At 65.2% G+C, this 21,700-nt stretch overlaps 1 protein-coding gene across 1 annotated transcript in view; it reads right to left on the reverse strand.

The window, feature by feature from the left end:
* The window catches only part of RXRA (retinoid X receptor alpha), a 53,066-nt gene continuing 31,366 nt past the window's right edge, over positions 1-21,700 (reverse strand). The window contains exons 5-10 of the mRNA XM_034664761.1: positions 13,483-13,652; positions 10,643-10,772; positions 8,848-8,980; positions 6,951-7,042; positions 5,261-5,366; positions 1-3,721 (exon numbers count right to left, since the gene is read on the reverse strand). Coding sequence (XP_034520652.1) covers positions 3,574-3,721; positions 5,261-5,366; positions 6,951-7,042; positions 8,848-8,980; positions 10,643-10,772; positions 13,483-13,652 — 779 coding nt within the window. The 3' untranslated portion in view covers positions 1-3,573. The remainder of the gene's footprint in view (positions 3,722-5,260; positions 5,367-6,950; positions 7,043-8,847; positions 8,981-10,642; positions 10,773-13,482; positions 13,653-21,700) is intronic.

A 21,700-nucleotide genomic window follows, 5' to 3' on the forward strand; every position in this document is an offset into this window, starting at 1 on the left:
TCTATTTTTAAACGCTCATATTTTGTTTCTCCTCTCAGGTTTTTCTGTTTTTCTTTCCACGTTCTGAGACCGTTGCAGGTCCATGCCTGCACCTGCGGCGGCGATCGGAGAACAATCACGCGGGGAAGTAAGTTCACAGTCAGTCTCGGGAAGGCCGGCTGGCAACGCGGCAGAACAGAGCAAGGCTTTAAGAATCACTCAGAAGGGGAAGAAAACCCTTGACCGTCTGGGGCCACCCCTGCCCGAGGGGAAACGTCTACGCAGCGGTGCGTAAAAAGCCCGTGCGCGGCGTCGGCGTCCGAGCGCTTCCCGGAGACCGCGCTCTGCATCTCTAGAAGCCGAAACAAAACAAGTCCCACCCCCATCATCCAAGTATACACGAGGGATAAAATTACATTTGTACAAAAATAGATTTTTTTTTTTTTTACCTTTCCCGATGCTTTAGACATTTTCTCTCTACTCTGTGTACTCGTCGCCCTCTAAAGTGTTCGCTGCGCGTCCCGGCTAAGGCATTGCTAAGGACTGGGGACCGATAAAGCTGCTCGCTTCAAAGCATCTTAAAATAGATGCACTCCTTGCCTTGAGATATTCATTCGAACCCGGATTTCACCAAAGGAGGGGTCCTTACGTACTTGCTTACACGAAGCAAATTTATAGGAAAACGGGGGAAAGTCTTGATTAAAAATAAAGACAGAACGTTGGTAACGGCCCCGCGTGTGCTGTGTGGACGGCGTGCAGCCTCACGCAGAGTCTCTGTACAGCACAGACGTGTCATGCCGCACACCTGCGTGCACAGGGAGCGGGCCATGTGCCCGAATTCCGTGATGGGGACAACATCAGCTGATTACCCACCGGCCGTGCTTCCGGCCGGGCCCTGCTGTGGCCCCCGCAGACGAGGGGCTCTGGCGTGGTCGCCGCACTTGCCGCCAGCCCGAATCCTTCAGGAACACCGAGACTTGGAAAGACGGGGGCGCGGGGCCATCTCCGCCCGGGGACCGTGTGCCTCCAGGTGCCCAGGACAGGCCGGCTTCCGAGGAGATACGGGGCTTTGCCGCGCCCCTGCAGCCGCAGGCCTGGTCATCTTCGCTCCCCTGCTGTGGGAGCCCCGTCCCCGCTGTCACGGCGGGAAGTGAGTCCACGGAGCACACACGGAGGCACAGCTCGCCCGGGCCCAGGCAGCACCCGGGCCGGGCCGAGGCGGGGACGGGCAAGAGGTGGCTAACGAGCTGATGTTAGTGCTATCTTTAGAAAATTAAAGATTGTCCCACCAAAATAATAATAATAATAAAAATAATTACAAAAATCACCTTAATTGAACCAGATTGATAACACTACTAACGGTCTGGTTAAATAAAACTCCTACCTCTCTACTGAGCCCCGTGCATCTCCCCACTTAACCTCCTCCAACAGCACTGAACGTGTGAGCGTGACAAGGACAGCAGACGGACAAAGAGACCAGGACAGCCCCACGTGCCCACGGTGCTGTGCCCGTGGGCCGGAGAGGCTGGGGTCTTCCGGCTTTCCGGCCCGTAGCCTGGGGGCCTCAGTGCTTTACGGACACACATCCGGGGCCCCGGGGCCCACACTGGGGAAGTTCTCAAGAAGCCGACTCTCCAACAGACCCGGTCCTGGGCTTTCTCCACTGGAGGCCCCCACGCTCCCAAGGACCCCAGGGAAGTGGAGAGGGCTGGGCTGGATGACGGGGTGCGTCCGGCTGCAGAAGGCACCAGGGGTGTCTGGGTGTGGGGCAGTCTACTGTGCCCACAACTGGGGGGGCCCCGAGAGGGAGTTCCCAAGAGTGCCTGCATCACTGCCTGTCACAACCAAGCCCCCAAAAGGCTGCCGAGACTTTCCGGAGAGTCTGGGCGCTGGGCAGGCTCTCCATGCCCGGCCTTTCCCGCCTGCGTGGCAGGGACACCCCCGCACGTTACAGCGGCCAGGTGACAGAGGAAGGCGGCTTTGCGCAGTCTCTCGGCGCTGCCTGCTGCCTCACCTTCCGCTTGCCTGGGGCTCTGGAAGGCAAAGCAGGGACACCTGCCTGCCCACGGAGGCCTGGAGGCCCCTCCCTGCCTTGCCCCAGCTGGGGAACCATCTCTGGGGAAGGCACCCCCCCACCCGGGGCTGCTCGTGGGGGCCGCAGGAGGGAAGCCAGGGCTACAGGGCAACCCCTCGGGGGCCAAGAAGACGGGAGCCGCCCGCATCACCCCCACTCTGCCATCCCTGCTCAGGCCCCCACCAGCAACAAACGCCGGGTTCATGGAGTATGAGGCGTAAGACTGGAAAGTACTCAGACCAAAGGGAGGGCATTACAGTGCAAAAGAAGCCGGTTCAACCTGAGAGAGCCCCTGCACGCCTGGAGCGCCCCACCCCACTCCGCCCCAGGAGGCCGCACCCCTGCCCCCTCGGTGGAAAAGCTACAAAAGCAGGCGCTGGCCCGGACTGGGGAGCCAGAGCAGGTGTTTGACGGAGCCCCGCGTAAGGCTGCCACTCAGACAACAGCCGGGCTGGATGCCCCGGGGCACATCCAGCGACAGGCCCGAGGACGCTGGCGCACCACAGTCCCCGATTCCGAGTCTCCTACGCAGAACAGGCCGCCAGCGAAAGGGGCCTCTCGGCCAACAGCTCCAGGAAGCAACCCGCCTGCCCCTTTCCCCCGGGCTGAGGGGCCCGCGAGTTGCTCTGGCTCCGCACGCCCCCCGGGGGCCCACAGCTGCCTGAAGGCCCTTTCGGGAAAGCACCCTCCTCCCTCCATCCACGCGGGCCTCCCAGGCCCAACCTCTGCCCACGACAGGTAAGCACGGCCTGGGACTTCGGGAAGGCCAGGAAGCGGGCTAGCCCTGCAGAGACGGGGGCCAGCCTGCCCCTCCACACAGACCGCAAGAGCAGACACAATTAGGGCGGGCCGTACCCGGGGTCTGCTTACCCCGGCTCGCATGGGGCAGTGCAGGGGGAGAAGCTGAAGCCAGGGTGACGCGAAGAGAAAAGCAAGGTGGGAGGTGGGTGACCCCAGTCCCTGCAGCCTTGAGGGGGCCCCGGAACCCTGCACGGAGGTCAGCTCCTGTCCTGCTTCGCTCGGGGGCGACATTGCAAGTCATCTTTGGAAAAGGGGCTGCTCGCCCTTCACTGTGAGGGAAAGGAAGCCTGCTGCCCCAGAACCCCCGTCGTCTTCCCGGGGGTGGTTGGGGTCTTTTGCGCCCTGCCCCTGAGGCTGGGCGGGGTGCGTTGGCCGGGGGCGCCTGACAAGAGGCGATGGGGGTCACTCCAAACACAGGAGGGGAGCATAGGATGTCCCAAACACCAGCGTGGCCCGGGGGCGGGGCCTGTGACCGGGTGAGCCACCCCCGCTGCCCAGGGGAGCCCACGGGCCTGGCCGGGGCTCACAGCAGTTCCCGCCCCAGGAAAGCCATGGCCCGGCTTCGCGGACGAGGAGCACTGAAAACAGCGAGGTGGCAACGCTCTTAGGCTTAGCAGGCTGCGCCCCCACGTCTGCACAGGCCAGCAGAGAAGGGGCGGGGGACGGGGCTCGCTGAGAAGAGCAGCTGGTGGCCAGGCGGGGCGGCCAGGCCGGCGGGCCTAAGTCATTTGGTGGGGGGCTTCCAGCATCTCCATGAGGAAGGTGTCGATGGGCGTGTCCCCGATGAGTTTGAAGAAAAAGAGGTGTTCCAGGCACTTGAGGCCGATGGAGCGCAGGGCCGGCAGGCGGAGAAGCAGCTTGGCGAACCTGCGGGAGGGCCGCGTGAGGGCGAGCCGGCCGTCCTCCCCGCCCGCCCCCCAGTGCCCGGCGGCCTCCCGCGCCCAGGACCAAGTCCCGAAGCCACAGCAGCAGGGCCCAGCCTGCGCGGAGCCCGAGAGGGGGGCAGGCCGGGGCCTGGGGGCAGGGGCGTGTGGGGTGGACCCCAAAGGCAGGCCCACGGAGTAGAGACCTGGGAAGAAGGACCAGGGGCAAGACAGTGGCCGGGCTGGTGCAGGCCCCGTAGGGTCTCGTGGGAAAGTTAAGACACGGGGGCTTTCTCCAAGGGCAACCCCGAGCCACAGCAGGATTTTACGCAGTGGAGAGAGCTACGACAACGGATCTGAGTATCAGCAATGCCTCTGGCTGCCGTGCGGAGACCAAAGTGGAGCGGCTCCTGGGCCGGGGGGGCAGGTCTGTGCCCGAGCAAGCTCTGCCCCTAACGCACTGGCACCCCACGTGTGCCAGGCCAGCGCCCGCCCCTCCCCCAGAGAGAGCTCTCTGGAGCGGAGCCAGAGGCCCGATCCCCAGGCCCTTCCCGGCCCCAGGGGAGGAGACTGAATGGGGGAGGGCAGCGGGAGGTGCTGGGGCTCTGGGAGGAGGGACGCCAGGCTCAGCGGCTCTGCCGCCAAGGACAGCACCCTGTGCCCCCCGGGGACATCCACAGCCAGCCCCTGCAACGGCGCGGACCCTTGAGGGGCTGGGGGACCTCGTTAGTTATTCACGACGTCTATATTTCAGGGGAGAAAGCCCTGTGGTTGGCCGCCATACAACCCAGGTTTTAAAGGCAAAAACGCAGCGTAGAGGCTGGACCGGGGCCAGAGAAAGCTGCTTTCTGCTGAGCTGGCGAGATGGGCTACGGCGGGGAGCCAGGAAAAACAAGCGGCCGGCCCTCCGTCCTCCTAGGCAAGTTTCACTTAAACCAAACCAGATGAGGGCTGAGGGAGCAGGGCACAGTCACCCGCGCGTGCAGCTGCGCGTGCGCCCAGGGGTGGGGAGGGAGGCGCCCAGGGGTGGGGGGCGCGTGCCCACCAGAGAGGGGCCCTTTGGAGGGAGAGGCTGGAATCAGGACAAGTCCTGCGATCGCACCAAGCCACCAACAGTTGCCCTTCTCACCTACCGTGTGCCCGGCACGTGGCCCCGGAAACGAGCCCCCAGCCGCTCCGGCACCCACGCAGCTCTGCGCTCGCGTACAAAGCACCTACTGCGTGCCGGCGTCCGTCCCCGCTGGGGGTAAGCACGCCAAGGCCCTGTCTCTAGGGGCTCCCGTGAGGGGCAGAGGAAGGCCCTGGCTTCATTCCCAGGCTCTGCAAGGACAGGCACTTGCTGCCTGTGGGCCTGTGTTCCGGGCGGGCGGCAGGAGCGCCCTGCCCCGCATGGGCTCCCGACTAATTGACAACCGACGGAGGTGGGCACCGCCTTCTAATTCACACAGAGGTGCCAGACGGGCTGGGGGCAGTCTTGCCTGGGGGCAGGGCGGTCACGAGACCCTGAGGCCTCCCGAAGGAGGGGGCCGGGCGGGGGACTCACCTTCCCGGCTGCTCGGGGTACTTGTGTTTGCAGTACGCCTCCAGGGACGCGTAGACCTTCTCCCTCAGCGCCTCGACCTCGGCCGGGTTCGAGAGCCCCTTGGAGTCTGCAGGGGGAGGGGCCGCAGGTCAGAGGCCGCCGCCCAGAAAGCTGCACAGGGCACCCCCAGTGGCACTCAGGCCCGCTCCCGCACGTCCCCGCTCGGCTGGGGCCAGCAGCGGCCGGGCAGGCTCTGCCCCCAATGAGGCCGCCCCGGACTTGAGTCCCGGCTTGCCACTCGCTGGCCACGGGAACTGCGGCCCGTCCCCGGACTTCCCAGCACTCAGCTTCCCCCTCTGGGGCCAAGAGCCACGGGCCTCCCTTACCCTCTCCTGGTTGAAGCCGGACCCTGGCTACACTGGGGACTCAGTTCCTTTGAGAGGGAGGAAAGCTCAGAACCATCACCCCAAAGACAGCCAGCCCCACGCAGGGCAGTGGGGGAGAGGCTGACAGCCAGCCAGAGCCCTGGGACCCTGGGGCAGGAGCCCAGTTTGGAAGGGGCTCTGCCCGTGGACAGAGAGGCCTTGGACCTCAGCCACCAAAGCCTCCAGGGCCCAGCGGTGGGATCTCAAGAGGAAGGGACGGGCGTTCCAGGGCTCAAGCAAGTGAGCCATCATGGGCCTTCCTGACCCAGTCAGAGCCCCCCGTGCCAGGCACTCCTCTCTGCTTGTCTCCTGGGATTTCTCACGACCCAACAAGCTAACAGAGACGAACCCCTCTCTCTCCATAGCGGCCACCTGGTGTCACACTAGGGCTCAAAGGCCCTGGGTCAGGCCCCAGCCAAATGTGGCCCAACCTGACCCCACAGGGGGCAGAGGCTGCTGCCCTCTGAGGCCACCAGGCCCCACAGTGGCTCTGCAGTGGGACAGGCCTGCCATCAGGTCACCTCTGAGCCAGAGACCGGGGGGCTCATGCCAGCATTGACCCCTGAGAGCCTGACACCCCAGCAGGTGTACCGGGGTACAGTGCGAACACCTGGGCACCTTGAGAACGTGCCAAGCTTCTCTGTAGCTCCGCACCCCCAGGCCCTGCGGGGCCTCAGCGCCGGCCACGTCCTTCCAGTAGCCCTACCCCCTCGGACAGCGAAGCCATGCCAGCAGCCAAACCACGCACACCTGGAACGGGGATTCTAGCCAGCAGGGCTGAGATACGCGGCCCCGCCTCCACACCGGCAGGACCACAGGCTCGGAGCATAAACCCAGGGGACAAAACGCCCCCAGAAATGGGCTCCCCGCACAAGGAGACCCTTATCTCTGCCACAGCCACATCCCTCAGTGCTGGAGCTGGTGGAAGGCAGGAGGTCAGGGCCCACCAGCCCTGGCGCCACCCCGTCTTCCCCACTGGCTGGCCAGCTCCCCCCCGCCCCCAGAAGCCCTCTGTGCCCCCACCCCTGCCGGGCTCCAGGGTTCGCCCACTAGAAGTCACGGAGAGGCTGCCTCTTCTGGAGCCCAGGTTGCCAGGCAAGGTGGGGCCACACTGTGGATGCAGCGCCCAAACCACGAAGCGTGAGAGCGGCTGCCCGAACCCCGCCGCGTGCAGCGCTCACAAGAGCCGCGAGAAGTCGGTGGCCGGGCCGGGCCGGCCTCGTGAGGAGCAGACGGAGCGCTCGGGCCGAGGCTGGAGGGCGGGCCGCGCCCGGGGGAGGTCATACCGGGGTTGAAGAGTACGATGGCACGCAGGCAGCCCAGCTCCGTCTTGTCCATCTGCATGTCCCGCATCTTGGACACGAGCTCCGTCAACACCCTGCGGGGGAAGCAGGCCAACACCGCCGCCCGGTCAGACTGTGCTCCCCGCCAGCCCGGGCTCCCCCCCGCCCCAGGAGAGACCCCAGGGCCTCGCTCGGGGAGCCAGGCACGGACCTGGAGACGGCTGCAAGGGCGAGGCCACGCGGGGATGCTGCCGTCTCCCCGCCTGGCCTGGCCCGTCCCACCCAGAGAGGGGCTTGCTCTCCTGCCCTCAGGACGGCCTGCACGTGGGATCTACCAGCAGGGGGCCCTGTGACCACGGCATGACAGGGGTGGGGGGAGCCAGGGACCCAGACACGGTGGGCAGAGTCCATGGCCGGGCCCCCCAGCCTGAGGCCGGGCCCTGGGGTGCTGCATCCACACTGCTCCCTGGGGACCACGGGAAAGCCGTTCTCCCCAGGACGTGGCCCTCCTTCCTCCTTCCTAGCTGCTGGAGGGGGACACATTCTGCTTCTTGTCACCAGGCATTCATGGCCAAGCAAGCCACAGCACTTTGTCAGAGGGCAGAACTCTGACCCAACCACGGCTGGCCCAGCCCCTACGGGCAGTGGTGTCCTGCCTCCCAGGCCTGTCCGCACACCCTGCAGCCTGAGCTCCCCAGCCTCCTCCACCTGCTCGCTGGCCCCCAAAACTCAACGGCCGTGCCCAGGGAGTGCTAAGTGGTCGGTGAGGCTGGACCAGAGGGGAACAAAGGACGGTGGCCTGGGGAGGGCCTGGACAGTCACCCTGAGAAGCCGGGGAGTCCCCGAGGGTCTGCAGGCTGTGGAGGGAACAGATCCCCAGGAGCCTGGAGGAAAGAGTAACAGGGGATGGCTACCCCAAGGGGTCCCCCGTTCCATTCCCTCGGAGAGCAAGGAGGAGCTGGTTCTCTCTGATGCTGCTCGCTGGGGTCTAACCCCACACCTCTGTCACCATCACCTCTCTAGCAGCTGGACGCAGAACCAGAGCTCCGAGTGTGGTGGGGGCTGCGTTTCTAAACCAAAGCAGATCCAGGAGGTTGTACTCTCTAAAGGACACGTCTGTGGACAGTAAAATGCCACACTCCCTAACCGCCTTTGGTGACACACCATTTGTTAGCCTGTTCAAGGCCCTGAAAAGTCCTGCAGCAAAGACACATCTATTCACTGTTCAGATCAGCATTTGCCAGGGGATGTGGCCACAACCCCCATTTGTACCCGGCACGTCCCAGGGAGCTCAAGGGCCTACTTCTCGGTTCTATCGGAACGGCCCTGCGTTTACATTCGCAGGGCTGACAGCGGGGCGCTCTGCTCACCTCTGACTGCAGGGCCCCTCTACTCGGGGGTTCCCTGGAATTTCCACCACCACCTCCTCCCCTTGGCGGAGGCGGACACCAGGCCCCTGGTGCTGGAGCGGGCAGCCCCTGCCCCCCCGCCTGGTGCAGCCAGGAGGGATGTGTTTCTGGAGAGCGGCTAGCACGGAGACGCGGGGCCGCCCCCCACCCCGGCGCCACCCCTCTGCGTGGGTGCCGGGAGCACAGGGGTGCGGCAGCACGCACGCAGCTTCGATGCCGCGGTCACAGTGCGAGAGACACGGTGGCCGACGCACTAACTATACTACAACTGCCTCCTGTTTGGACAGTGCGGCGCTCCTGCCCCCGTACGGGGTTCCAGAGAAAAGAGCCGGAGGAAACCAATCCCCACGTGCCACTGTGCGTGGCCAGTGCCCCCAGCACACACTTGCAGAGACATGAACCTCTGTCCTTGCACTCCCATTCCCACATCAACGGCCCCTGTGAACAGAACCCGTGCAGAGCAGGCCGCAAACCCAGGCCGGGGGCCCCACCTGTCAAAGATGGCGCCCACCCCCGCGCTGTGGGCGCTGTTCCGGTGGACGTGCAGCCCGGTGGCCAGGAGGATCCCGTCCTTCACGGCGATGGACCGGTGGGAGAAGGAGGCGATGAGCAGCTCATTCCAGCCTGGAGGGAGGAGGGTGCACGGTCACGCGGCTCTGTCCCTTCCCCCAATGGGGCTGCCACCCAGCCCTCCACAGGCAGTGCGCTGTTGCAGAACACCCACAGCGGGCTCTGTGGGCCCCACCCCCAAGACTGTGTGTCAAGAAACGAGGCTCCCGAGCACCTATGTTCAGGAAATGCCTCCTCCTTCTGGGTGCAAACTCGGGCAATAAAGGCCCTGAGAAGTCCTGCACATGGGCATCCTCCTTGGCTCTGTTTAACGCAGGTGTTCTCAAACCCCGTGTGCCCAGGGAGGTGTCTTCCCACAAGGGCAGGGTGCTTGTGCCACGGAGCGGCAGCTGCCAACCTGGTCCAAGCTGCAAACTCTCCAGTTACGGCGTGCCACGTGGGGCACCACAAAATAGTAAATTATTAAACCGAATAAGGTGTGTCAGAACCTCAGGCAAACTGGATAATCTCTCTACGTGAGCTGCCCGCAGACAAATCCGGAGCAGGCGCCAAAGGTTAAGAAAAAGTATAGAAGCAAAACTTGAAATAGAAACGATTTCTGTGCTGGGTTCTCAACGACTCCTGTGCACAGGGAAGCCCCAAGCCACTTCCACAGAGACGGCCCTGTCCACGGCCACACTCCCTGGGACCGGAGGCTCTGGGCTCCGGGGCACACAGCATCCCACTGGCTACCCCACTTCATACTGACTACAATCCTACAACAAGTAGTAGCCCTGTCTTCCAGAAGGGGAAACTGAGGCCTGGGGCAGGGCAGGGGTTACCCCATCACACAGTGAGTCAGGACCCCCAGCCTCCGTCGCCTTCCCCTGATGCCTCTGGGTGTTGGGTGTTATGCCCCCGCTGGAGCGAAGCTCTTCCAGGAGGCGCCCCTGCCCGCCCCCACCAGGCCCCCAAGGTCGGGAACGAGAGTTCTGCTGGGGGCAGAGCTGGCCCCAAGTGCATCTGTCCCCTCCACAGTGGGAGCACTCTCCCTGCCGTCCCCCACCGGGGCCTGCCCACCCCCCGCCTCTGGGCCGGCCACCACCTCCCCCACTGCCCCAAGCACACCCAGGGCCCGGCAGGTGTGGGGCTGGGCTGCCCTCGGACATTCCCGCAGAGCCCAGCACATGCAGATGGCCCGGCAGGGCAGGGGTGCTCCCTGCCGGTGCCCTGTCTGAAGGCCCAGCACCAGCACAGCTGGCGCACCCGTCTCTCCTGTCCCTCTGGCAGGAACCTGTACTGAGGACCCCGGTCTCTGCAAAAACCTGCACTTGACACACCTGGCACACATCGGAGCCAGGCCTGACCCGAACCCCAGAGCCTGTGCTCCCACCCTCCTTGCCAGCACTGCAGTCCCCACGCAGAGCAGCGGAGGCCTTGGTGCAGGGAGAGGGCAGAGCACAAAGCCTCTGGGGCGGCCCGTGTTGGGCTCACTCCCCCCGCACTCTCCAGAGATCCCCAGACAGCCCTTGATCCCTCCAAAGGCCACGTGGAGACCCAAAACCAATGACCTCCTTATGAGTGGAGGAAGCAAAGCCAGAGGGGAGCAGGGCCCCGGCGGGAGCCCCACATGGCAGGAGAAAGGGGCGTCCCCAGGTCCAGCCCATCCTTGAGCCCCCAGGCCCCTGGCCTCTCCCTCCTGTACCTTCCCTGGCCCAAGGCCACCCAGCCACTTACCTGCCCTCAGTAGGATGACCTGGTCGTCCAGGGGCAGCTCCGAGAAGTGCGGAATCCGCTTGGCCCACTCGACCAGCGTGAAGAGCTGCTTGTCCGCTGCCTGGCAGATGTTGGTGACGGGGTCGTTGGGCTGGGGGGTGGAGAGAGGCATGCGGTGAGCGCCCGGCCGAGAACACGGCCCAGGCCAGGCCCCCCGCCCCGCGTCCTGCACCGGGCTGATTGGCCCCAGGGACTGTGCCCTAATCCCCGGAGCCCGCGGCTGGCGAGCCTGCGGCTGGTGCTGCTTCTCGCTTCCCTTTGCGGGCATGATCGAGGGAGGGGTTCTGAGGTGGGAGGGACTCCGGACAGGTGGGCCCAGTGTCCTGACGGGGTCCCTGCCGAGGGAGGCAGGGGTCAGAGACGGAACCCGTGAGCAGGAGAGAAGCTGCTGGCCTGGCGCTGGAGGAGGGCCCGGGGCCGGGACACGGCACCCCCAGCACCGGGAAGGGCAAGGGGGCGTCCTCCCCGGAAGAAACCGGCCCTGCCAACACTGCGACCCTGGTCCCTTGAGGCTGACGGTGGACTCCAGACCTCCGGGACCATAAGAGACTAAAATTGATGCTGTTGGAAGCCCTTAGCGTGGGGCCGAGTGACCCCTGGGCGCAGTCGGGGAAACCAAGGCGCAGGCGTGAGTGCCAAGCTAGGGTGGGACTCCGAGGGTGGAGGTCAGTGCTGGACCCTCCGGGCCACTTCTTCCTACTGGGTACGGAGATGGCACACAGATGGGGGCATCAGAGGCCCTTCCAGAAGTTTCTAGCCAGAAGAGACTCTCCCCTCACCGTCACAGATGAGGAAACCTCATCAGGCCTCAGTGGAGCCCCGTCCCCGGCTCCTGGCCGGCGGACGCTCTGGGGCCTGAGTGAGGGGGAGGACGACAGCACACATGATGCAGGGCTGTCCGCGGAAGAGCTCCCCGTGACAGAAACCATCGGCCCTAAAGGGAGGTGCAGTCTGAGAGAAGGGCCTGCCGAGGGCGCCCGTGGGAAGCCCGGTGACAAACTGGCACAGAGGCCACCGGGTTGGATGGGGCTGGGGTGTGCAGATGGGGACACGGAGCTGCAAGGAGAGGCGTCAGCCAGGGCTTCTGTGGCACACGGGACCCCAGCCCCAGGTGCCAGCACCCAGAACGCCCCCATCCTGGCCGTCACCCCAAAGTTCCTCCTCTATCCCCTGGCACAGACTCTGTGCAAGTACCACCCAGAAGCCTGGGGCCATGTGCCCCAGCCCAGCACCCCCTCACCCTACGATTAACGCGGGCACAGAGGCTGGCCTGCATGGGGCCCCCCCAGCAGCTAGCACGTCAGAGGCCAGGGCCGGGTTCCAGCAGGTGCCACCCTGGCCGGGCTCTGCTCCTCAGAAGATTGGGGCAGTCCCTTGAGGGGAGAGTCCAGGCCCAGATGGGTGGAGAGGGGCCCGGGGAAGCCACGCATGGGGGAGGCAGGGGATGCAGGGGAAATCTGGAAGGAGCCTCCAAGCTCTGCCACAAGCTGGAGCCCAGGGAACGAGCCTACCTGGCCACTGGCTGTTGGCCCCCCAGGAGCTCACAAGGGGCCCAGAGCAGCGTCTGAACCACTCCCGGGCAGGCTGGCCTCTGCAGCCAGGCACACAGGTCAACGCGTCCTGACAGACCATAGCGGGACCCCTGGCAGAGGCCCAGCTACCCTCCCAATGCCGAGCGAGCCACGCTGCCATCTGAGGGATGCAGAGGGAGCCGCGGCAGGTGCAGACACAGAAAGGCAGGCACGTGCTCACGAGATGACCCGTGCTCCCCCTCAGCCGGCCCCTCTGTGTCGTCCAAACCCAGGAAGCAGAGGGCAGCTCTGGCTTTTCCTAACAACGCCCTTACACGACAAAAAAAGCTGGCAACCTTTGTCCATCTCCCGATTCTCGTTCTGAAGTTTCTGTTCAACGGTGGAAGCCTCAAAGCTGGCCTCTCCTCCCCTCGTGGGGACCAGAGGGCAGGCGGGAGGGGTCGGGCCCGCGAGCACCTTGTCCCTGACATCGCACCATGCGGGACTCCTGGAGGGGCCGTGGTGTGCAGGGAAGTGCGGGGAAGCAAGGACAGCCCGCCACCCGGCCATAGCGGCCTCGCGAGCACACAGGACACTCCCAGCCTGGGGCGAAGGTGGCGTGTGAGCACCCACAGGCAGGCGGGGTCCCAGATGGAGCGGGGCCGTGAATGACAGCTCAGTCGCCACTCCCAGCCACGTGGCGGGGAGGGAGAATGAACACAGCACGCACCCCACTCCTGACCACCATGTGGAGGAGACAGGAAGGAAGCTCTAGGCCATGTCATGGGGCCAGACCCACCTTCGCAGGGCCATGAAGGCAGGCCGCGGGGGAAGGAAGCCCCCAGGAAAAGTGACACCTTAGGCCAGAAAGAAGCCTGAGGAGGAATCAAAGGGAGCCGCACGTGCAAAGGCACTAGAGTTGCAGGGGGATGTGTGGGGTGTGTCCAGCACAGCGGCGGCCACTCTGGGCCAGGAGAAGGACAGAGGGAGAGAGGCCGGTGTGACCTCAGGGCTGGCCACAGCGCTCGGATCTCAGCCCTGAGCCCACATGGGGCACAGGTGAAACCACCCTGTGGCGTGCATGCCTGGGGGAGGTACGGGACCCCCGAAACCCAGCGGAGCAATGGCCCGAGGCCACATAGAGCCGGACAGCACATGCTGGCTGTCAGCATGGCCCACAACAGCTGGGGCCTCCCATCCAGCAACACCCCCCAGCGGCCAACAGTCCCTGAGCAATGCTGGCCCTTGCCGCGCCTGGGGGGAGGCCGTGGGGGCAGGGGTGGCACTCACCGAGTTTGGGTTCAGCCCCATGTTTGCGTCCACGTACGTCTCGGTCTTGGGCTCGACAGCCAGCTCTGCCTCCAGAATCTTCTCCACCGGCATGTCCTCGTTGGCACTGCTCGTGGACTCCACCTCGTTCTCGTTCCTGTCCTTGCCCCGCTGCCGTTCCTCCTGCACAGCTGTACGGGTGGGGGCGGTGGTCAGCCCACCATCAGGGGCCAAGCAGTGCCAGCCCCAAGCCAGTGTGCCCGCCAAGGCCGCCGAGGGAGGCGCTGCTCAGAGCTGCGAACCCCCACCCCGTCTCTGCCCCAGGTCTGGCCTCCAGCAGCTGGGCACGCCCAGAACACAGAGCACACCGGCCCCTCATTAATTCACCCAACTAATGTCCACACCAGCCCCCATCCAGGGCCAGGAGTACGTCGGCCAGAGCACACAAGGCCAGCTCTCATGGAGCTGATGGTTCAGCAGGGGTCCCAATATGAAGTGAGAAAGGTTTCAATGGACTATGGACTCAGACAAAACCAGGAAGGCTTCCTGGAAGAAGTGGCAAGAAAAGACAAGGGTGACAATTCAGGCAGAGGAGGCAGCATGTGCAAAGGCCCAGAGCCAGAGCAGAGCCACTCCTGATGAATGGACCTCTCATGCCGTCTGGAGAGCCACTGCAAGGGGTTCAAGTGGGGGCAGAGGGCGAGTTCCTGGACAGGGTCTGACATGCCACAGTAGACAGACAGGATGGCACACACGTCTCCAGCTGCAGAAAGAAGAGGGGGTCCAGGGGAGACCAGAAGCTGGCAGCCAATCCCTAGTGTGAGCAAGGATGATCTGGGCTGGCCCGGTGGGTGTGGGGGCAGCACTGGGGGTGGCGGGCTGAACGCGGGGGTGGTCAGGGGGTGGCCCAGTCCCTGGGAGCCCAGGGAGAGAAGCTGACGGAAGGAGGTGGACAGGGAGGCATCCACTTTCACACTGCCGCATGGAGACCCACGTGGACAGAAGGGAGGAGGCCAGGGCACCCCTGTGGCTGGCTGTTTACAGACCTCAGACTGCAGAGCCCACGCGGCTCAAGCTGCCCATCATCACAAGAGCCCCACGAACACCCGACACGGCTCCTGAGGCTGCTGCGGCCTCCCGGGCCCACCCCCACCTCCACCCCCTCTGCTCTGGTAGAAAGAAGCAGCAAGGGCCCTGGACCAGGGGAGATGTGTCAGCAGCGGGGAGAAGTCACGGCCTGCGGCCTGGTGCGGGGCCGGGAAGGGCTGTCTACACAGCCCTGTTACAGCCTGAACCAGCTCGGTATGTCGGGGGCCCCCGGAGCCATCACAGCAGCACCAGGACGCAGGCCTCCCCCGAGCCCGCCCAAGCCCACCCTCCTGTGGTTCTGCTCTCCCACGCCAGAGACGTTTAGACATCCCCCTCCACCAGACCCCTGGGGGGGCCGTGGCCTCCGCAGGGCCAACTCCTTGGCCCCTACCCCAGACAAGGCCCTCGGCTTCTTGGAGCCCCTGGAGACCCCATCAGAGAGTGGGAGCTTGGTGAGGTGACTTCAGAGTGTAACCCTGAGACCTCTGTCCACAAGCCCATCCAAGCGGAGAGGAAGGGCCTGGAAATGGCCCCGCTCTGCAGAGCCCAGAGGCCAGAGACCCCTGGGGAGGATCCGGGCACTGACGGGGCTGGGCTCACGCCGGGTCCAGAGGCTCCTTGCAAGAGCTGGGAGATTAGCCACAGGCCAGGCCCAGGTCCCTCACAGCACCCCAAGTGGCACGGGCTGCTCACTCCCTTACCGGAAACCCTAGCGCTTTAAGAGCTGGGCGGGTGCTGGCAGCAGCCGGCCCTCAGGAGGCAGCCCCAGGCAGCCCCCTACTCCAAAGACCACACCCAGCAGGACATTCTGCTGAGCCAAGCACCCGAGAGACCTCCAGGGCCCCGGGGAACCTTCACCTGGACAGAGGCCCAGACCACCCAACCCGAGCTCAGGCCACGTGGCAGCCGCTCACACTACCTCCTGGACCCTCCCCACCCCCTTCCCGGACTGCACCCCGAGCTGCACCATGGAGAAGGCCTGGTACCCCACCCACTGCTGGGGGACGCAAGGGCAGAGCATGAAGAGAACATAGTGACGTTTGCGGGAAGCTGAACCCGCCCAGGGCACACTCCCACACGGTGGCCAGCTCAGGTTGGCTGACTCCGACAGCTGCAGGGCCTCTGGCCCACCGCCCAGCTTCCGGCCAGCCTGGAGGTGCGGGCTCAGCCAAGGGGCCTCAAGGCCCTCCCAAGGCTGCCGGCCAGATGCTGGTACCTCTCTCCCTCCACCAGGCCTTCCTTAGGCTATCTCGTGCTCCCTATTTCTCACCCATCTCAGACTGACATCCCCAAAGCCAGATCAGAGCCCCCGTCCTTGCAGAGCCTCAGCCTGGCAGCCCGCCCTCCCCGCCTCACACTCTCGTGGGACTCCACGCTCAGTGCCCTCTTTCCTGGTCCGATGTCCTGGGGCAGCACCTTCTGGACAGCAGACAGGTGCAGCCCCTCCCGGCGCTTCCCAAGTGCTATGGCCCCTGGGCCTCGGATGGGGCTCGGCCTCCTCTCTAGGGGGTGACACACAGTTCCCCATTCTCGCAGATGCCAGCTGTCACAGGACCCCCTCCCTGAACCCCCATTCTGACTCTGAGGGTCCTCTTAGCTGCCACTTCCTCCTAAGCCCACAGCTCCTGGGGAGCAGTCCTCTCCCGGGGCCATAAAGCCCTCGCTCCCCTCCCTCCTCCAGACCAGGGGTGGGAGGGCTCCCCAATGGTGCTGGCCCCAGGGGTCCCCCAGGCCTGCCTGGTTCCCATAACAGGGCCCACAGCTCCCTAACAGTTCACACGAACACCTACTGACCACCCGTGGGACCCCCTGAGGGGGGGCAGGCCCCAGGTCCCTCTTGCACTGATGAGTGGCCGCTTAGAGCCAACCCCGTGCCAGAGGTCACACTCTCCGAGACCCAGAGCACTGACTCAAGCAAGGGACTCGCCATCCACATAGCAAGTCTCAAGGACAGGGGCCGGCCAACACCTTCACACCACACCAGCTGGGCCAAGGAGCCCGGCAGGAGGCCCCAAGTCAGAGTTCTTGCAAGCCTGGCTCTTCCAGACATTCTGACTGCAGGGGGGTCTGCAGGGGGAGCTCGAGGCGGCAGGCAGGTGGCAGGGAGCTGGCATGGCTGCGGCCGGGCACCATTCGGCCCCTCTCCAGCCAGGCTTTCAGACCCCAACATGGGGTGGGGGGGGACCGAGCGGGGGCAGGGCACCTCCTGTCGCCCCCTCAGCCACAGTGCAAGGATGGCAGGCCAGGAGAGCCAGCCCAGCAAGGCGTGGCAGCCAGGGTGACGGACCCCTGCATCCAGTGGGCCCATGTCCCTGAGACCCTGGGGATGGGGTGGTCCCCGGGGCCTGTGCTCTGGGCAGAGCCAGGACACAGCAGAGAGGTGCCTCGTCTTATCAGCCGGGGTAGCAGGTCCAGAGCAGCAGAGGGGCACGGCTGAGCTCAAACCCCGGGCTCCTGGGCCCCGCCCCGGACAGCCAAGTGGCCCCGCTTCCTCGGCCCTGCAGGGGGAACCACCGCGCTGGCCCTGGGCCGGACCCACGAGGCACTCACACCTCTGTGCCTCCCGCTCGCACACTCTGCACAAGCAGCCAGTCCCAGATCTCCGGCTGCACGGACGGGACAGATGGGGTGGCCCCGAGGTGGGGGCAGCGCCCGGGACCGCAGCGGGTGGGGGTCCCCAGCACCTGTCTGCTCCATGGGGGCGGCACGAATTAATCAGCCAATGCTTTGTGAAGCACTCTGAAGCCACGGAGGGCCGGCAGCTCGGAGCGGCGTCATTATAAATATGATGGTTTTATTTATAGACGGCGGAGGAGGCAGGAGGGAGGCCGGGGATTTATGTGTTGCCAGCTCAATCACCTCTTAGAAGTAGTCATGTTTGACTTAACGTTCTGCCGGCGCCGGGAAGCCTCAGGCAGGAGGCGTCTTCGAACACAGGGCCTCATTATCCCCCTAGGCCTGAGCACCACGGTACCCCGGGAAGACCCGAGAGGCACAGGCGGTGGGTGGGGGGGGGGCTCCACGCCCAGCGAGACCGGGGTCCCCGGCATCAGGGGAGGTGCGGACGTGGGGGCTGGGGGGCAGCCACCCCTCGGCCAGAGCAGGCCACCCCCGACCTGCTGCCGTGCCCACTGTCACCCCTCCAGGCTGCCGGGGCTGGGCAGGAAGCCAGGAGCTAGGAAGGGGGAGTCTGGGAGGCAGCACCCCAGCCTGCTGCCGCCTCTGCTTTGGGCACTGCCAGCCAGCTGGGCCCTTCCTCTGTCCCTTGTGCAGCTGCCGGGACAGGCAGGACTGATGGTCACCGAAAGGCCCTGGCCCAGTGCCCCTTCTTCAGACCCAGGGAAGCAGTGTCCTGCCGACCGGGCTCTCTAGCTCAAAGGACATATCCCTCCTGCCCTCAGGGCGCTCAATCCAGGACACGGAGGCGGTACGGGGAGCGACCGCACACGCTCTCCACGCCCCAACCCCACACCGCCAGGCACAGGGTGGCCACTGCCCCGTTCCTCCCAAGGAGCCCACGGGGAGCCCGCTGCCGCCCCCACTGTCACGTGTGGAAACAGAGGCTCAGAGAGGCTGTCACTTGCTCATGTTGACAATGCAGCGCAGGAACTCCACAGTAGGAATGTGTGGGGCGATTGCGTATGCACACGCACGTGCACACACACACACACACACGCACGGTCAGGAGACGGTGCTCGGAAAGCAAAGGGATGCAGGAAGGAAGCAGGGAGAGGCCTTCCTGGAGGGGAAAGAAGGAAGCAGAGAGGCGGGCAGTGGGGCGACCCTCCAGCCTGGGTCAGCGTCACCCCAGGTGGGGGCCAGGTCCCCCCATCAGACCAGCAGTGCCAGCAGCACCCCCCCCAGCCCTGCCACCGCACACTCCAGCAGACAGGCCCGGGCTCAGCCTGGCAGACAGCTGGCACCCCCCCCCGCGGAATGCTGCGGAGCAAGTCCCGGGTGGTGCTTGTGAGCACAGGCCCCTGCGTTGCCCAACAGAGATGCTATCTGCCCGCAGCATCCCTCAGCAGCCGGCACCGAGGAGGGGTCCCCGTCAGCTCTGAGTCAGAGCGAGCCCCTCCTGAGCCCTCCCTGCGGTCAGCCATCCAGGTGCCAACCCCGCGCTGCTCCTTCCCGCGCTGCGCTGGGCGACGCCGTCCGGGTGCGAGCTCGCTTCCTTGCCGGTAACCAGAGGTGTGAGCACCAGGCCAGCCTGGAAGCCAGCACCTCACAGCCCGTGTGCTCCAGGCCAAGACCGGCTTGGCACACCCGGCCCCCATTCCCCGGGGCTGCCACACTATCCCGTGGCTGCCAGGGGCCCCACCTCGTCTCCAAGACAACAGAGAGGAAAGGAGTGGTTTCAGGACCGGTTCCGGGGGGACGGGACAGTTCCCGGCACCCAGCCACAGGCCTCTGGGCCTCAGAGACTGCGCAGCTCCCTGCAGGGCCGGCACCAGAGTCACACTGGGGCCACTGGTCACTCTGGCCAAGACTGAGTCTGTGCACTGGGCCCCGTGCATCAGGAAACGGGCCGCAGAGCTGCACACCGGGGCGCGCATGGGTAAGAGGCCCGGCTTCATGTGCTGTGTCTGAGGCACGAGAGAGCTCCGTGGGACGGTTTTTAGTGCACGTTCGTGACTTATAAATCCAGTACGAGGCAAAGGGGAAGTGGGTCCTGACGGGATCAGGTATTTATCTAACGGCCCATAAATCAGGTCTCCAGGGCTGTATGCTGCCTCGGGAACGCGCCCAAAGCACCAGACTTATTCATCAGACAAGAGAGCGAGGCAACAGAGACACAGGGGCTGTCGAGACTCTGAACCAACCCCCCTCCCCCAAGTGCCCACCTCTGTAGCCCATCTGTCTGTCTGTGAAGTTTAGGGCAACAATCACAGCACCACGGGCGAGGGAGCCAGGGTGAGTGTACCGACGGGGCGGGGTGCCCAGTGAGGCCCCGCAAACAGCAGGTGCTTCTAACAGCCACTCATGACAAGACCCTGTCACTGTGGGCACCGGGGCGGGGGCCAGACCAGGCCTTCCCAGCCCTGGGACTCTGCAGCCCCACTGGGACAGCAGGGGCCGTCACCCACTCTCCCCCAGGCCTGGGGGCAGGGGAGGAGGTCAGGCAGCTGGAGTCTGAGGGTGCCCAGACTCCAAGCGGCCAGACTGAGGGGGCCTGAGGAAGAGATCAGCATTGACTGGACCATCCAGGGACCCGCAGATGGTCACTCCGAGGCTCGGAATGGCATCCAGGCCTCGCAGGGTGCTCTGTCTGCAATGTCCTCAGGCTCTGCATAGGCTGGGCCTTCCGGCTGGGGTCATGGTCTGCTGACACCCTCCCATTCTTTAGGCATCAGGCTGGACATCTGCCTGCAGCTGGGTTCCCCGATCGACCCTGACCACACCTGGGGGCCCTGCCTGGTAATGTGACAATCACTTTCAGTGGACACATGCCTACAGCTCACTGCCGCGTGCCCAGCACCCAGCAGGGCGCCTGGCACCAGCAGTGCTGAGCTTGGCAAGTGAGCGGTCTCAGGCACGAACCCAAGTCCGCTCTGTGCTAGGGTGTCCTCGAGGGAGCCCGAGCCTCCCCCCAGCACACTGGCACCCGGCCCTGGGCACACAGCGGTCTGCTGCCCACCACACGCTCACCCTGAGTTCCCATCCCAGCAACAACGCTGCACCGACCACCTCCAGCAACCCTCCGATTACAGAGACATCCAGAGAATCAGGGCCAGGCGCACACCTCCTCTGGCTGGGCACGTGCTCCCTCTGCCCCATTATGGCCTGAAGGAATGAGGACAGCACTAGGACCCAGAAGCCTGGGTCCCACCTGGCATGTGGCCTTGGACAAGCCCTGGACCCTCTGGGCCTCAGTGTCTCCACCTGCACGAGGACAAGTGGGTGAAGCAAGCACTACAGGAAACAGGCACCACGATCCGGGAGGCCTGAGAGCACACAGTCTGCACGGCCCAGGCCAGCCCCTGCAGCGCCAGAGCCTGAGGCTCCCCTGGCCGGGAGTGGTGCCAACGGCAGGACGTCCCATGTCCTGCTGGCCCCTGTAGCCTTAAGCAAGAAATTCTGCAGGACTGCATGGCCCAGCTGGGGTCTCCGTTTCACCACAAGGATAACTGGGGCTAAAACAGGAAATGAGACGAGAACCGCAGGCACTGCAGGGGACAGTCCTTTGGGATGAGGTGCCCGGGGACCCCGTCAGGAGCAGTGGCGACACAGATGGGAGCAGACACAGAGCACCCAGACCGCACCTCCCCAGCCCCATGAGGCCCCGGGCACAAGAGCCAGCGAGATGGGCCGCCACCACCCCGCTGCATTCCAGCACAAGGCAGACCGTAAGCCAGCGAATCACCTGGATGCAGGAGTCACCAAACCCGGAGATGGGGAAACTGAGGCCCACAGACAGCGAGGGGCTGGGCAGAGATCCCACTGCCAAGTTGGGGCCTGGGGCTCAGACCCACGTCTGGCTGAATCGCTTGACGAGTTCAATGGCCTCAGGGGTGTGACCTTCCACGCCAGCTATCGCCCCACCCTGCCCCTAACAAACGATAAAACGGGCGCCCAAATCCAAGCCCAAGAGCCCGGCTTCTCTGAAGACCTGGGTGCTGCTGGGTGCCTCGGCCAGGTCCACGGGAGGCAGCAGGGCCCAGGGCGCCCCCGGCATCCAGCGGGCTTGGGGGCATCCCGATGGTCTCTGGAGCTCCCTGCTCCACTCCGCCCCCACCCCGCCCCCGTCAGCGCCATCCCTGTCCTGGCCTCCTCGACCACCCCTCACCAGACAGCCGGAAGTGGCTCAGGACGCACAGCCACTCGCTCCTGGGCTGCTCCGGCCAGGTCTCCCACCTCCTCCAGCCTCGTGGGCCCTCGCTGTGCCTCCACCCTTGCCTGTGGCCCAGAGACCACGCGCTGGGCCACCACGACCTTGAGGAGGGTTTGATCATCGCATGTCGGCCACAGGGCTAGAAGTATGGACGCGGGCCCCTCTGTGATCCCGGGGCCTGGCCTACAGCAGGCATGCAGTGAGGGTCGGGCGAGGCCCACTGCGCAGCCGCGGCTCTGCAGGGAGTGAGCGCCCCGGCGCCGCTGTCCAGCAGGCGGGACACAGGGGTGGCCACCCCCCCGCCCGCCCCCACCTACC

The sequence above is a fragment of the Ailuropoda melanoleuca genome, chromosome 7, assembly GCF_002007445.2.
Source record: "Ailuropoda melanoleuca isolate Jingjing chromosome 7, ASM200744v2, whole genome shotgun sequence".
Classification (NCBI taxonomy): domain Eukaryota; kingdom Metazoa; phylum Chordata; class Mammalia; order Carnivora; family Ursidae; genus Ailuropoda; species Ailuropoda melanoleuca.